The sequence below is a fragment of the Grammomys surdaster genome, unplaced genomic scaffold (assembly GCF_004785775.1).
Source record: "Grammomys surdaster isolate TR1022 unplaced genomic scaffold, NIH_TR_1.0 372, whole genome shotgun sequence".
NCBI classification, from domain to species: Eukaryota; Metazoa; Chordata; class Mammalia; order Rodentia; family Muridae; genus Grammomys; species Grammomys surdaster.
Window position 1 is genome coordinate 9,434,598 of NW_021604791.1, and position 15,067 is coordinate 9,449,664.

Here is a 15,067-nt window from a genome sequence, read left to right on the forward strand (position 1 = left end):
GGAGGGAGGGAGGGAGGGAGGGAGGTGCCAGCTGGAACTTTCAGTCACTCCCAATCTGAAGGCACTTTTCCTACTGACAATGCACACAGGAAGAGAAGGATAAAATGGGAAGAGGGTGTAAGGGACTATGAGCACACAGATAAACTCACCCACTCACAGATAAACTCACACACTCTGCAGGGATGAGTGTCTACAGCTGCCCAGCAGGGACCCCCAGGAAGCTAAGTAACGTGGCTGGACTTTTAATTCCAAAATGTCAGCTTCTGAAGTCAAAAAAGAGCAAGCAAGACGGCAATTCCATCCTGCCCTCTTTTTTTTTAAAAAAAAAAAAAAAAAAAAAAAGATCTTTTTTCATCTGCATTTAAAGAAAGACATACACCCAAAAAATAGCTATGTTACTATGCCAGGTTTTGTTTAAAATTTCCATTTTGTAACATATTTTCATAGAGATAAACATGACTCAGTGTAGGCCACCAACTCTCCTCCTAACTCATTAAGAATGTGGAAGAGCTCTTCAGCCACTCAGCCTTCCCTGCACCTGTGGAAACTGTCAAGCCCTTGGACATCCAATTAAGCATGTCTTCAAAGATCCATGTTCTGACAAAGCATGAAAACAGACACACTCCAGGACCAGGACGTGTCTGCACCAGTGCCCATGCCCTGCACACAGAATCCAGCTGGGACGTCACTACATGTACAGAGAAATGTCACAAAGATGCTACACTGAGTGAAAACGAAGGGAGTCAGGACTGTGCCCTTTCAACAGCACCGCCCCCACCCCATGCACACACAAAAAAACACTCTTCTCCCGCAGATGTCTGCAAAGTGCAGAACCTGTTCCCCATGGTCTGTCTCTGTGGTGAAAGTGGCAACACTCTCAACAGAGTAACGGGTCCAGTGAGAGCAAGGAAAAAGGGAAAGCAACTTTTATACTTGAAGTTGGACAAAACAAGTTATGACCAAAGCCCTGCAGAAGCACAGAGAAAGCTGAAAGCTGCTGTAACTCAGGAGCCCCAACCTGGATCTCACTGGTCAGCAACTATGGGTAGGAAGTAAGAAGAAGGGTTACTGTCAGATGGGAAAGTGGAGAAGGCATCCCTGCAGAGGAATGGCATCCTGGAGGGAGCAGGGAGTTTCCAGTGGCAGGCAGGGGGATGCCAGGGGAAAGAGCATATATGAGCTGCTCCATTCACTTCTAAGTAAGACAACCAGAGATACATGGGACTCACTCTGGAACCAAGACTGGTGACACAAGAGTGGGTGTGAAGGCTGTTCAAACAGTCAAGGCGATTGTGCAAAAGTTCAATAGTCAGGTTGAAAAGGCCTAAAATATAGTGAGGAAGACGGAAGGTCAGAAAACCTCCGGCCAGACGAGACTCTCCCTCGCCCTCTCAGCACAGGGCACAGACCACAGGGCCCGACCTCAAGACACTTTAAAGGACAAAGTAAACACTTTCTGCCTTATGATTTTCCAAAACAGAGACACTAGGTATACAGAGACCCCACTGCACCACGATGGAGTCTAAAAGAACAATGCCTACTTTAACATGGAGACTTAAACCAGGTCATTCCCAGCATCGGTCCTCTAACTAGGTTTCGTAGCCATGAAGGGTTGCTCCCAACGACACTTCATCTTTTCAGTTCCTGTCCACACACAGTTCTCAGTTCTTGGGCTGCTGGCTATAAATAGGGTATTAGTGATTGGCTCCAACTACATCTCTTTCCTCCATTCCGACTCTCTGCCACCAGCCCTGACCCCACCCCAACAGACGCACACGCACACGCACACGCACACGCACACACAGCTTTTAAAAGTACATGCTTTAGAATTCTGTAACCTCTTCTAAGATGCCTCTATTTTCCTATGGATCAGTTTTACAGGACACAGGTCATTACCTACCTGCATATTCATAAAACCACTCCAGGCACCGCTTACTGGAGAAGGCCTCTTCTTCAGTCTTTATTCTAGTTGACTCGTATTTCCTATACATGCTACAAAGTGAAAAAGCAGCTTTATGTTATTTAAAGACACTGTGTTCAAGTAACAGATAATTTTCACTTTGGCCTAAATCAGCCATTGATTCCACCAGGGCTTAAGTATATTTTAAACACTCTACTTCCTGCATTTTTAAGCATTAGCAGTTTCATAACTAGTGCAGAAATATGCCCATATTTTAATAAAGAATTAAACAGTAAGCACTTAATACAACTATCTTATTAATAATCAATTAGAATTAAATAGATTAGTTATTTAATAAAATAAAGTTTCCTCTGCCTCACAACCTAGAATTCACTATAGAGAGATTCTAAGTAAAATATGGCAGGAAATTAGGCATTAAAAATTATCCTTAAAAAACATTAATTATTCCTATCTCTCTATTAAGTTCTGGTTTCTGTGTCATGAGTTAAACACAGGCATAGGCTAAGGAAGAAATTGTAGTAATGACGCCAGAAAACCTTACGCAAATGAAGAGAAACAACAACTCATGTCCAATCTTCTAGAACAAAATTAATCCAGGTGCAAGGCTGAAGAAAATGTGTCTCTGGTGGTTCCTGTATTAACATAACCTTTGCTCTTCAGTAGAGAGAACAGATCCTGACTCCTAGTTCCCACTGTAAGCCTGCTAGGCAGCCAGGGCTGGAGACATAAATGACAGAGCAGGCCCATCCTGCAGCTCAGGAGTTCCTCATCTTGTGATATGCCTGAGGAGAGCCTCCCACACAGGCAGACAGGAGCAGGGGCTTCAGATTGCAAGCTAGATACAAAACGTGTATATAGTTTAACCTATCGCAGATACCCAGGTATATTAATATTTATGGGTATAATTTTCATTTATTTAACAATATAAAGATCTTAAATAATTCTCTATGATTTTATATAAACATTTACTTGTGAAAGACTGATTACCTGTGTAGATCTTTGACAGAAATGCTGACATCTACTACCTCTAGAACACTATGCTGAAAAGTATTAAGTTATCAAAACTGCAAACCCCAAGTTCTCTTTCTCCTACATAAGGTAGGTATCCCAGCTAGAGACAGAGGATGCTAGCTTAGGGCTCAGAGAAAGGGGTAAGAGTATTCCTATCTTAGCTCAGAGCCTGTTAGTCATCAATAAACTTGTAGTTCTCTGGTATGGCAGCAATAAATTAAGAATTCACTATAAATAAAATTTGCCCAAAACCATACAATGGAAAAATAATGTAGCAGCTAAAAGAAATATTGGTGCACATTATCATACAGATGAGACTCAAAAACAGCATGCTAACTAAGAAACACGAAACCCAGAAGACCACGTAGACAGCTGCTGACACAGCGAGCCGCGGCTGCCATAAAGGACGGGAGTGACTGGCTGGGACGGTGGAAATGTTCCAGCACTGACTTGTAATGACAGTCTACACAACTTAGTTAACTTAAAACCACACTGAATTAGACACTTAGAATGTACTAACTTAAGGATATCTAAATAAAGTCACTAAAAGGCCAAGAATCAGACTCAAAAACTTCACCTAACTGCCAGTTTTTAAGCTGGCTTTTCCACAGCACAATAATATCATACCAAATTATGCTGAAGAAAAAAAAATACAGCATAGATGCTTACATGAGTATGAGAATTTATCAGTCCCCTGATGCAAAAGTACTTAGCTTTGTAAAATTGAAAACCACTGGCCGGAAGACAGCTGGTGATTATCTTAGAAGTCACTCTCTTCTCCTGCATAACATTTTCTGCTGAGATGTTAACTGTGGCATTATTTTCATTTTTGCTTTCTATCTCTGCTTCTCCAATTGAGTTATAACAAATGAAGCTTGACAGCAAGAACGCAAGCCAGCTCCTCTAACCCTCCATTTCAGATGGGAACTACAGCCCATGGGGAAACGACCCACCCAGCAGGAAAGGGGAAGACGGAGACACGGATAAAAGAACACATGAAATCTGTCACGTGAAGAAAGAAAGACTTACTTATTAAGATCAAAGGCAAAACAATAAAGATACCTAAGAAAACCACTAAAAGCGTGTTGGCATCATCACCATGGTCAACATGTGACCTGTCTGGGTATTATTTAGATAGCCTTGTTTTTCAGTTCTCATTAAATTCTCAGCCCTATGAGAAGAAACTTTTACTGGCTGACAATCCAGGAGGACACTCAAAACAGCTGCTTCCCTCTGGCCCTGTGGCTGCAGCTAGTGAGCCCCTCTCTGAAGGACAGACACCCAGTCCTGTCTTTGCCAGCCAGGCTTCAATGGAAATAAACTCATGTTCCACCCAAGTTTCAGAAAATCCAATGGATCAGATGATACTAATTTCTAATAACTCAAATTGCCTAATTTTTTCTTAAACACAAACCAAGACGTAAACTAAGCATCATTAATAAGTACACTTTGAAGAGTCACCTACGGAAACACAGGACTCCGGCCCATCTGCAGGCAACAGCGCCCTTCACTGTATGGGGTGGAACTCACACCTCTGTGAATGCTGTGTCGGTGGCCTTTGTACCTACCTGTCATGCCTGCTTTTTTTGGCAGATAAGTCGTCTCCAGAGGCAGGTCTTCTCTTTTTCCTGGGTGGCATCACTTTGCTAAAGCAGTCCGAAGAACTGCAAGACCGCAGGCTTCCTACGGAACAAATTTGGAGCACACAGAATTGAGGCATGGCACATGCATTACTTCTGAACAGAGTCACCACTAAATAACCAACCCCAAGGCCTGCCTGCCTGGGAAGAGGTTAGACCTTAGCAGTCAGGACCATTAAGAGAACTGAGTTTCGGGGGCTGGAGAGATGGCTCAGTGGTTAAGAGCACTGACTGCTCTTCCAGAGGTCCTGAGTTCAAATCCCAGCAACCACATGGTGGCTCACAACCATCTGTAATGAGATTTGATGCCCTCTTCTGGTGTGTCTGAAGACAGCGACAGTGTACTCATAAATAAAATAAATAAATCTTAAAAAAAAAAAAAAGAGAACTGAGTTTCAGCGCCTCTTTTAGGAAAATGGGATAGTCAAGAAACAAACCTTGCCATTACACAAATAAATACTCCCCACCACCCACCCCTACCACAGCAGAAGTAGAAGTCAGCTCCACTGTCGAGAGGGCACTCAGGGAAATCATGTCTTACGTGTCAAAGCTCCTTCAAGACACACTGTCTGCCTGTCACAGATGCAGTTCATGAGGCTGAAGACTAACCAGCAGCCCTGCATAAAACACACACCAAGCACACCAGTCCTAACATGGGCTTCAAGGGATATTGGACGGGGTGGGCGGGGGTTTGGGAGGTGGGCAGAAGTCTCACATAAACTGCTCCCTGGTCCCGCCACTTGGGAATGACTGCTTCCTTCAGCTAGGGCTCATCTGAGGAAGTGTAACTGTAACTCAGAAAGGATATGAAAATCTGGCAATAGCAACACCACGGTGTTACTATTATATTACTATTATAGTAATATCCACGGCGTTACAGGCCCTGTTTTCAACCCTTGCATAGACACATTCAGTCACATTCCTAAGGAAAAGGACAATGAAGAAAGAGGCACAGCCGAGAAGAGTAGGCTGGACTTAGGAGAGTGGCGGACCAGGGATCAAATATGGACAGTCACACTGCAGACTCAGACCGTGATTAGGAGATATAAGATACCCCGCCTGGGTACAAGTACCACTGGACATGGCACTTAACTCTCACAAGAACTCCGCACATGACAGGCAATGGCAATTCTCTTTGTAACAGCTCAGGCATCTGGCAATTTTTCAAGGTCTCCAAAATGGTTAAATAGCCATGCTGCAAACATGAGAGGCTACAGCGATCCGAATTCAAAGTCAGCTTTCCAGCTAAGACTGGAGCATGGGCAACGGCTAACCTATTTTAGGCCTCTCACTCCTTCATCTTTTGAGGAACAGTAAAGGTGTCTCTCTTGTTCACCCTCTCACAATTATCATGAGGACAAACATCTATTCGGCAAATGTTTGAAGACACACACTGTGTGTGGGTGTGTGTAGCTGAATGGTAAGGGAACTCAGGCCGTCAGCGGCAAAACCAGCTCTCACCCACCATCGGCTGCAAGCTCTGTAACCCCTACCCCTAGGAAGTGCAGCTATTCAAGAGACCAGAAAGGAAGGTTAACAACCTGGCAGAACACAGGAAAAGGAAGTTAATAACTTCTATGATGTCCCAGTCTGGGGTGGGGGCAGTGGCTCCATGGCCACGAGAAGGCTGCTGTGTGAGATGGCTCCAGCAACGTTTAGTAGTTAAGGAGCTAGGAAGATGGATGGGGCCCCATCACAGTCAGCTGGGAGGCGTGACGAGCAAGGCAAGAGTGGTCAGCAGTCAGAGCCACTACCTACTGACAGCAATGATGAGCTGGAACCAAATGCTGGGTCACTCTTGGGCTTGTACCGTTCCGCTACATTTCAGGGTCTCCCAAATGGACTCAAGTCTTCAGTCCATGCTGGGCAGTCCCTGGGCATCAGAGCCTGCCTGCTCCCTCAGCCCAGAACTGATCTCCAGCAGGCTCCTTATCTGGAGCCTCACTACATCTGTCCAAGAGTGAAAGGTTCCTCAGAGATACAAAGCTCTCTCTACCTCTCCCAACAGCAGCTGAGGACAGGAAAAGAGCCAGAGAGGTGTGCCTACCACCCGACACACTCAATTCACCTTCCCTACAGAGAAGTCTCCAGTTCTCAAACCACACCCCAGCGTGTGCCAAGGTTCAAACCCTTCAGTGACCTGAGCTTCCAAGAACCATCAGCCCCGAAGTGATGTTGTCCTTGATCTCCAATGCCTTGGGTCAGGCCTGCAGATGGAAACTGTTAGCTACCTCACTGTACAGCCGGAGACAGTGTCCAGAACTGGGGGTGTGCCTACTGCTGTAATGGGCTTCCGCTGCCCTTGGATGCAGACACACGTGAGGGAAAGGCACTCCCATCCCAGAGCTTCTGGTCTAGCAGCAGCCTTTCCCTCCCACGGTATTCACAGAACACAGGAAAACGCACTTATCTCCTCAGTCCATGAGGAGGGAGCACTTGAAGATAATCTCTCCTCCAGTAAACCACAGCTCATTAGTTCCTTTAGCACCTGCTTCCTTAGAAACAGCAGCGCGATGAATACTTCTCAGACTCTATTCACCACAGCAGCACGTCTGTGGTGAGCACAGACCCTACTCACCACAGCAGCACGTCTGTGGTGAGCACACAAGCATCTTACATCAACCAATTTTCTTACACTGTTTTCTTACTGAGTGTCTTAGTTTGGGTTTCATTGCTCTGAGGAGACACCATGACCATAGCGACTCTTAGAAAGGAAAACACTGAATTAGGGCTGGCTTAGAGTTTCATTATCTTCATGGTGGGCAACATAGCAGCATGCAGGCAGACACAGTGCTGGAGAAGGAGCTGGGAGTTCTACATCTGCAGGCAGCAGGAGGAGACTGAGTGCCATACTGAGCATAGCTTGAGCAAAGGGCCTCAAAGCCCATCCTACAGTGACACACTTCCTCCAAGGCCACACCTCCCCCTCAAGGCCACACCTCCTTATAGTGCCATTCCCTATGGGCCAAGCAAATTCCTATTCAAACCACCACACCGAGGCTTTCTTCTCTATGTTTCACAAGTCATTTTTTTTCTCATATCTGTGCAGACCTTACTCATATTCTCAAGTTTGGTACCTTACTGTATTCAAAACTTTTGTCTCCCAGCTAGGAGACATGGCTTTCATTTAGATCTTTCTGCTCTAAGTATCCACATAAGCGAGTAACTATTATTGGCCATTTTCTACAAATATGCCATGACTACTCTCTGATGACCACTATTCAAGCACTCTGCCTCTGCCCCTGCACAGCTGCCTCACAAGATGGATGGGAAAAATACAGACTCATAGAGAAGTTTCCAGGCTACAGAGAAAGCTATGTTTTGCATGTTCACCATTTACTAACACCCTGAGGCCATCAGCAGACACACGTTCTGCCGATCACCTGCCTGCTGCCTCTTCCGCTCCTCCCTCTGCTGGCAGATCACAATCACTAGGGCTTCCTAAAGTGCATCTTGGACAGGAGTGCTCAATGCCTATTGTGTCAGCCTGAAATCACTCCCTCAGGAGGCTAAGGCAGAAAGGATGTAAGTTCAACACGGGCTACCAAAGAGAGTCCAAGGCCAATGTGAGTTAAAGATTAAGACAGTCTCAAAACAACGCCACCAAAAATCCAGCAAAGAGAAAAAGCACATCGTTGTTTGTGGTCTCCCGTTGGTTCACTTGTAATATATACAGTAAACGCAATAATTTATAATAGTTCTATAGACAGTTAAGTGAACAAATGTGTTCATACAACATGCATAAATAGAGTTGATTAAAATCAGAGCATTTGCAGATACTTTAACACCTGGGTAGATAATGTACCAAAACTTCCAGGCTAGCCCCACCCCCACCCCGTGCATCAGCAAAGCTGACTTCATGTGTACTGACAGCTAGAGTGCATGCTTCTTCAAACAATAAGTCTTTTCACAGTTAAAAAAAATGATTAAATCTAAATCGATGCTCTATAAATTCTTATATATTTCTATCAAATTTAGGCTTCAAAGCTTAGATACATACTTTACCTCCATTTAACTACACCGTTACAGGAAAAGAAAATCAGAAAGTAGACAATACAAGCAAGAACTCCTGGGAGCCTATTTACTTCAGAAAACAGGCTCCGACCCCCGTGACATGTTAGGCACAGCACTTCTCCTTACAGCATGAAGTTAGGACCTCACGAAAGCCAGGCAAATGCCCTCCCGCTGACCGGCATCCCAGCCCCGTTCACGAAGCTCACTCCACTGAGTGAACAAAATTTTCCTATTATTTAAGACGAAAGAAATTCCCTTTATCTCTAAGTGACACGGACTCTGGCAAGTACGATCATTTTCCTGACTTTTTTTCTTTCCTCTGTTCTTCTTTTGTTCATCATTTCTCTACTCTCGAGCTACTTCTCCTCACTCATCTCCCTCTGCCCCACAGAAGATCAGGAGCACAAGGCGCACAGGAGATGCTCCACCTCTGACGTGGCCTAGGCTCTACTGCACACGACACTTATTATTCAGACTCCCACTGGACCAATACAGTCTAAGGAAAACACCTGCTCCTATCTCCAAGCCTCCTGCTCACGGCCTAACTTCACAGTGTACACTGCAGAGTAAGAAACAACAGACGCCACAGCCAGCAGTGGACTGTGGTGACGGACTGGAAACAAGCCCTGGTCCAGGGAGATGGCTCCATAGATACAGGCTTGTCCTACAAATATAAGGACATGAGTTTAGATCCACAACACCCACATCCAAAGATAAGCATGGTGGCATGTGCCTGTAACCTTGGCCCCAGAGGAATAGACAAACACAGGCAGATCTGGGTGCTTGCTGGCCAACCGTGTCTAACCAAAACCAGTGAGCTCACGGTTCAGCGAGACTGTTTTTAAAAATAGGGTGAAGAAGCAAGTGAAGACATCTTAATGTCAACCTCTGGCCCCTACATGAGCACCCAGTGTACCTGCACATATGTATGTATCAGTACACACACACACACACACAGTAGGCTCACCAAAATACATATGGTATATGTATACCATACACACATACATATATACACACCACACACACATATACACATAATATAAATATCACATGCACATATTATATATACCATATATAGACACATATATATCATACACACACACACATATATACACACACAGACCACACATACACAGACACCATGAGCACACATACAGACAAGTACACACAAACCATGAGCACATAAACAAGCACACACGCACACGCACGTGCACACGCACACACACACACACACCCCACAAGCACACATACGTCATGAGTACTAATCAACACAGCCCAGGCACTGCGGCATGTCAGTGACTACACTTCAGACACAGCTGTGGACCAAGTGGAAAGAGGGCCTAGGGACAAACACCCTTTCCTCCATTACTGCCCTTAACTGAAACTTACAGCTATCATATTGCCATTTTCAAGTTTAACACTTAGATATGAAATTACTATAGTAACAATTACTCATTTAAATCTAAACTCCTAAATTAACTATATAATATTCACAAGTCAGAAATAAGAGGTGTTGTTACCATAGCTAAGATAATCTTAAAAGTCTTACTAATAGAAAATCTTATTTAAAAACTAAAAGTACCCCAACTCTTAAGTTAAAAAAAAAAAAACTTCACAACCACTGGCAGTTTCAAGCAGAGAATTGTGGTTTTCTCCTTAATTATCAACTTGACCCTTGGAAATTAACTTGGCAATTTTATTCCAGTTTTACTGAAAATAGCCAAGAGTTCGGCTCAAGCATACAAATGCCCATCAGGAGGCTGAAGAACATATGACATATCCATGAATTGGACAATTAAGCAGGAATTTAAAAAGAACACAGATCCTTTTTTATTTCATGTGCTACTGAGAATGGACTGCTTACCCCCACCTCCTGACATGGTCTGTCCTCCTGTCTCAGACCCCCATGAACCAAGGGCTCTGTCTGGTCTAACTGAGAGCCAGAGAAAGGATGCTGAGCAGAGAGCCAAGCATCCCTGAGATGCTGCCACCGCAGCAGAGCCAAGCATCCCTGAGATGCTGCCACCACAGCAGAGCCAAGCATCCCTGAGATGCTGCCACCGCAGCAGAGCAGGGCCGGTGGAGAGCATGCAGCAGGCGCGCCAGCCTAAACCGTCTGAGCACTGACAGAAAAGCCAGTGCATTCCAGGGGCCATTTCTTCACCCTCCATGTCACCTAACTGAATCGATCTGAGGGGAGGATGAGGGTGAGACCTACATGTCAACAGTCTACCATTAAATGTAGAACCCATGGACGCTTCGGAAGATACAAACGTGTGTGTGTCAGAGTATCTGGGAGGAAAAAAAATTAGAGAGTACTACTGAACAGAGTGTCAGATTAGGAGAGTGAAGACCACCAAGTTTCACTCCATTCACTTTGGTGCTGTTCAAATGTCTTCAACAAGCTGTGGCCTGAATGTGTCACTCCAAAACTCATCCCTGACATCTAATCCTCAAGTGTTGGGATAGAGAGCAGGGGTCTTTGGGGCTGACTGGGTAATGGGCTGAAACCTCAATGACTGAGAATGAACCTTTATAAAAGAACCCTGCAGGGAGCCCCCACCCCTCCAGGGGCCCTCACCAGACCGCAATCTACCACCTGCCTCTCCAGCTTCCAGAACTGGGAGTCAGACGTGACTGTTTATAAGATACTTGCTCTAGGGTGCTCTGTCACAGCAGCCTGAATCAGCTGACATGGAGCGGTGGTGAGTTTTCTATTCTACAATACATTCAAAGCATGTTTGCCACAAATTTTGTAACTGTAGATCAGGTGTGCATTCCTGCACTTTATAATCATAACTGGCTTAGAGAGGTGGTTCTGAGTCTGGTCCCCTGGTTGGCTGCATTATGACCTAGGTGCCAGTCAGATGGGCAAACACTGAGACCATACCCTGAACTCACAGCAGAGGACTGAATTAAGGCAAACCCTAAGGACCTCGGGGCCAAAGCAGTGTTAAGATTTCCACTTTCCCAAGATTAGGTCTCAAGCCTGGGACAAAGGGCTACCTGAGGTGCCTATTAACATAGAAAAGCTGACACTGTCTACCAGATTCTCCCAGGAGGTAACAGGGTCCTCCTGACTGGAATACCCCAACCCTACCCTAAACTTTCCTAGCCAAGGACTAGGCTAGGCTGTCCCTTCCTCAGCTGCTCTCCCTAGAACCCAGCCATTTTGGCTACGGTCTTTCTTTCGGCCTCTTGCCCTCTTAGCCCCTGCTCCTGGTTCCCTGCCTGACCTCTCTTCCCCACCGCTCTCTCCTCTCATGGCCCAGTTCAGTTAGCAGGTCATGTTCAGTCTGGCCCCTTCCAGATGCTTCTGTGTATGCTCTCCCGCATATCTACCATACCTGGGAGCAGTCAGCTACTTCGATTATTTGTTTTTTAATTCACTCAGGACCCCCTCAGGACAAAAAAAACACAAACACCTTCCCAAGTTTCAAACCATTCCACCCTGTAACTGACACACACCTTTCCAGGGCCTTTCAAAAAGAGCTGAGACACTTAGGCAAGGAAAAGGATGGCTCCTGAAAGCTACAGGAAAATCTTCAAGACCCGCTGAAGACATCAGACACCTCAGGAATAGAGTCCCTACTGGGAAGGAGCTAGAACCTGACTGCCTTTTTACCCCTGGGCCTCAACAGTGGCAACTTGTTAACTGAGGGCACTAGGGGGATAAAACATCTGTGGCCACTGCTTCCCCTGCACAGTTACATCTCAGCGTGTTTACGTAAATATCAGTAGTGTTGTTTGCATTTACCTGTTTGGTGATCGTCTTGGCCAACGTCTTCTGTCAGATTCTGTAAGAAATACGATCATTAACACCAAGAAATCGCACACCCTACAGTAAGCACGAAAACTCAGTACTGTCATAAGCAAGTGATAGCCACAGTATAAATTCTTTTATCAAACACACTTGCACTGCTTCAAAGCTGGCGACTGTATCTTTAAAGGCTGACTTACTAGCTTGTTAAGGGTATGGTAGATCTTATGAATGTTTGCCAGCGTTGAGAGATGAGAGTTCAGCTGAAAGTCTTTAAAAGAAAAGGGAGAGAAGAAATCAGTGTTAGCTGATTCTCATACAAAAAGAAATTGCAAACGCTCAAAAGTAAACGTGAATGGTTGTCGTAATAGCTCAACTAACAGGATACTTACAAGTAAACAGCGACACATAACTACTGAGCCAGCCCCCAGGAATGAGCTCTGACAGTAAAGTCAAATCTCCAACCAAATGCTAAAAGTCATGGGAGTTCATATCAGCTCTAAAGTAAAAAGAAAACACCGCAGTGGCTGTGGAATCCTGCCAGCAGCCAACCTGCATTTCTTAGGAGGACATAGATAATGTTAGAAACTCAAAGGATCATGCAAATAGAAGACAGCTCAGATCTCAGAGGAAACAGGCTCCAGTTCCCATCCTTCCCCAGAATTTGGTATGATAAGCACACTCCTGGGCAGAAAAATGACAAAATGATGTCCCAACGTCCAGCATTTTATAACCTAACAATATATTGCTTCAGATTATATGGTTCTATCACAGGAATCTACCACCCTCCACCTCCCCTTAAGCACGCAGATAAAGAACTGTCTTAGGAACTGTTGGTTCAGAGTGCAGGGGAGTGTGCAGTTACCTGCAGGCCCTGCAACAGTGGAGAATGCCAGATTCTAAAGCTGTACTCGTGAGGAATCAGCCCCGGTACAGAGCATTCACCCACCACCTCTAAGCACCTCAGGACTTCGTGCCAAGTCAGGCATGAGAGGCTCTGCAGGCTGCTCAGTCCCAGAACCTTGCAACTGCAGTACACTACCAGGTTTTGGAATTTCCCACGTCAAATGTTTTCATAGCTGAGAATGCAGCTCAGTGGTAGTGTCCTAACCCAGAATGCATGAAGCCCTAGGCCAATCCCAAGCACCACATACATGCAAACATGTTTTTATAAAGTATGCCCGCATACATATATGCAGGCTATACAGAGGTGCTGAACGGTTATCAATAATTTCATATTTGGAAAATCATTAGTATTTTTATAAATACCAGGATTTGCATTAATTCCATTTCTTTCTTACCACAAGTGACAGGAAAAGACTGAAAGTGGCCTAAAAAAGAGACGCTCTATTCTAGGGAGTCACGCCATTCTGGGGAGAGAGAAGTAAGTCGCTTCCCTGAGTTGTCACTTGGGACGTGCACCAGACATGGAGAACACAGCCAGGGGTCAGTGGCATCCTGTGAGTTGTCTGCTGGGCTGGACCCTCTGGCAAAAAGTCTTGCTTGTATTAGGAATCCATGCATGAGTAGCCCTGCAGGGTTAGGAGCCAAGCCACAAAACGGCCCTGACAGTCACAGGTCGGCACAGGAAGCGACGACACAGGTGTGCATGGGCACTGCTCTCAAGGTCACTGTCACCGCTATCCAGAACCAGTGCTGGCAGAGTGACAGCCAGCGCAAGACCTCAGCCTCTACTTGGGCCCTAAAGATGGATGCCTGGCCAGGTGTGCTGGAGCACTGCGGGGGGTGGGGGGGAAATGACAGCATGCTCAAGACACAATCTTAGAAAGGCAAACACACACACACACACACACACACACACACACACACACACACAAGCTAATACCCCTGATAATTGTTTGCGACTGCATAATCTAGCCATGCTTAAGGTAAATGGCACAGGATCTATCCAAATGACCCACTTAGCACAACCACTCAGGAAAATTCCAGAAGAGCACACAGGTCAGAGTGTGCTATGTAGCATGCACCCTTGTGACCACCATGTGTCACTTCCCAAGTCTGTGGTTCAGGCCACGCCAGACTTTGCCTAAGTGTCAACACAAACTGAGGCTGCTAAACCTTCCTCTTCCTGTAGTAAAGATAGAAGACACACAAGATAAGAAATAGTTTATTCAACCCAACTTTCAAGTTCATCAATAAAATGAGATGCTGTCCTGTATAGCGTGGTAAAGGTGAAACTACAGAACTGGCTGCCTACCACAATGCCTACATGTGTCGAGCCCAACCATAACGCCTAGAGTACAGTAAGGACTCAATAAAAGCTATCAACTCCCCACCAAATAATCAGAGAAAACAGTTTCGATTTACATCCTTCTAACACCAACCCTGTATCAAAGACCCGAAAGTCGGAGGTCCTCTGTGACTGAGGTGAGCGGCCTGAGACGTCTCCATAGCCTATGAGAACACTGTTCTACACAGAAGTGTATGTATATACACAATGATGGTGCCAGGGAATCTCCACACACTAGAAAAGTCACAGGAGTGCTTATGATTACATTCTATATATGGAGTTGCCCTTCACTAAAGTCAATAAAAGGGTTCACTTCACAAGTCAACGTACTATGCCAATTATCTATTTCCATACCCAATTCCTACCACAACCACAGGCCGTCACTGCACTCAAAAGGCAATGACTCAAAAGAGGAAAAACAGATGAAACCAGTAACATGAATGGCCCTTTCCTCTCAGTGTAAGAAGACA

General features: G+C 45.3%; 1 protein-coding gene across 7 annotated transcripts in view; it reads right to left on the bottom strand.

Moving 5' to 3' along the window:
- Positions 1-15,067, bottom strand: part of Dcun1d4 (defective in cullin neddylation 1 domain containing 4) — a 68,917-nt gene that overhangs the window by 38,283 nt on the left and 15,567 nt on the right. For 3 of the 7 annotated variants that reach the window (XM_028780801.1, XM_028780806.1, XM_028780807.1), the window contains exons 2-5: positions 12,547-12,617; positions 12,344-12,383; positions 4,501-4,615; positions 1,901-1,992 (exon numbers count right to left, since the gene is read on the bottom strand). In XM_028780801.1, coding sequence (XP_028636634.1) covers positions 1,901-1,992; positions 4,501-4,615; positions 12,344-12,383; positions 12,547-12,617 — 318 coding nt within the window. Of the gene's footprint in view, positions 1-1,900; positions 1,993-4,500; positions 4,616-5,113; positions 5,173-12,343; positions 12,384-12,546; positions 12,618-12,738; positions 12,837-13,211; positions 13,357-15,067 lie in introns of those variants that run through there. The other 4 variants (XM_028780805.1, XM_028780804.1, XM_028780802.1 and 1 more) reach the window with 4 other exon arrangements.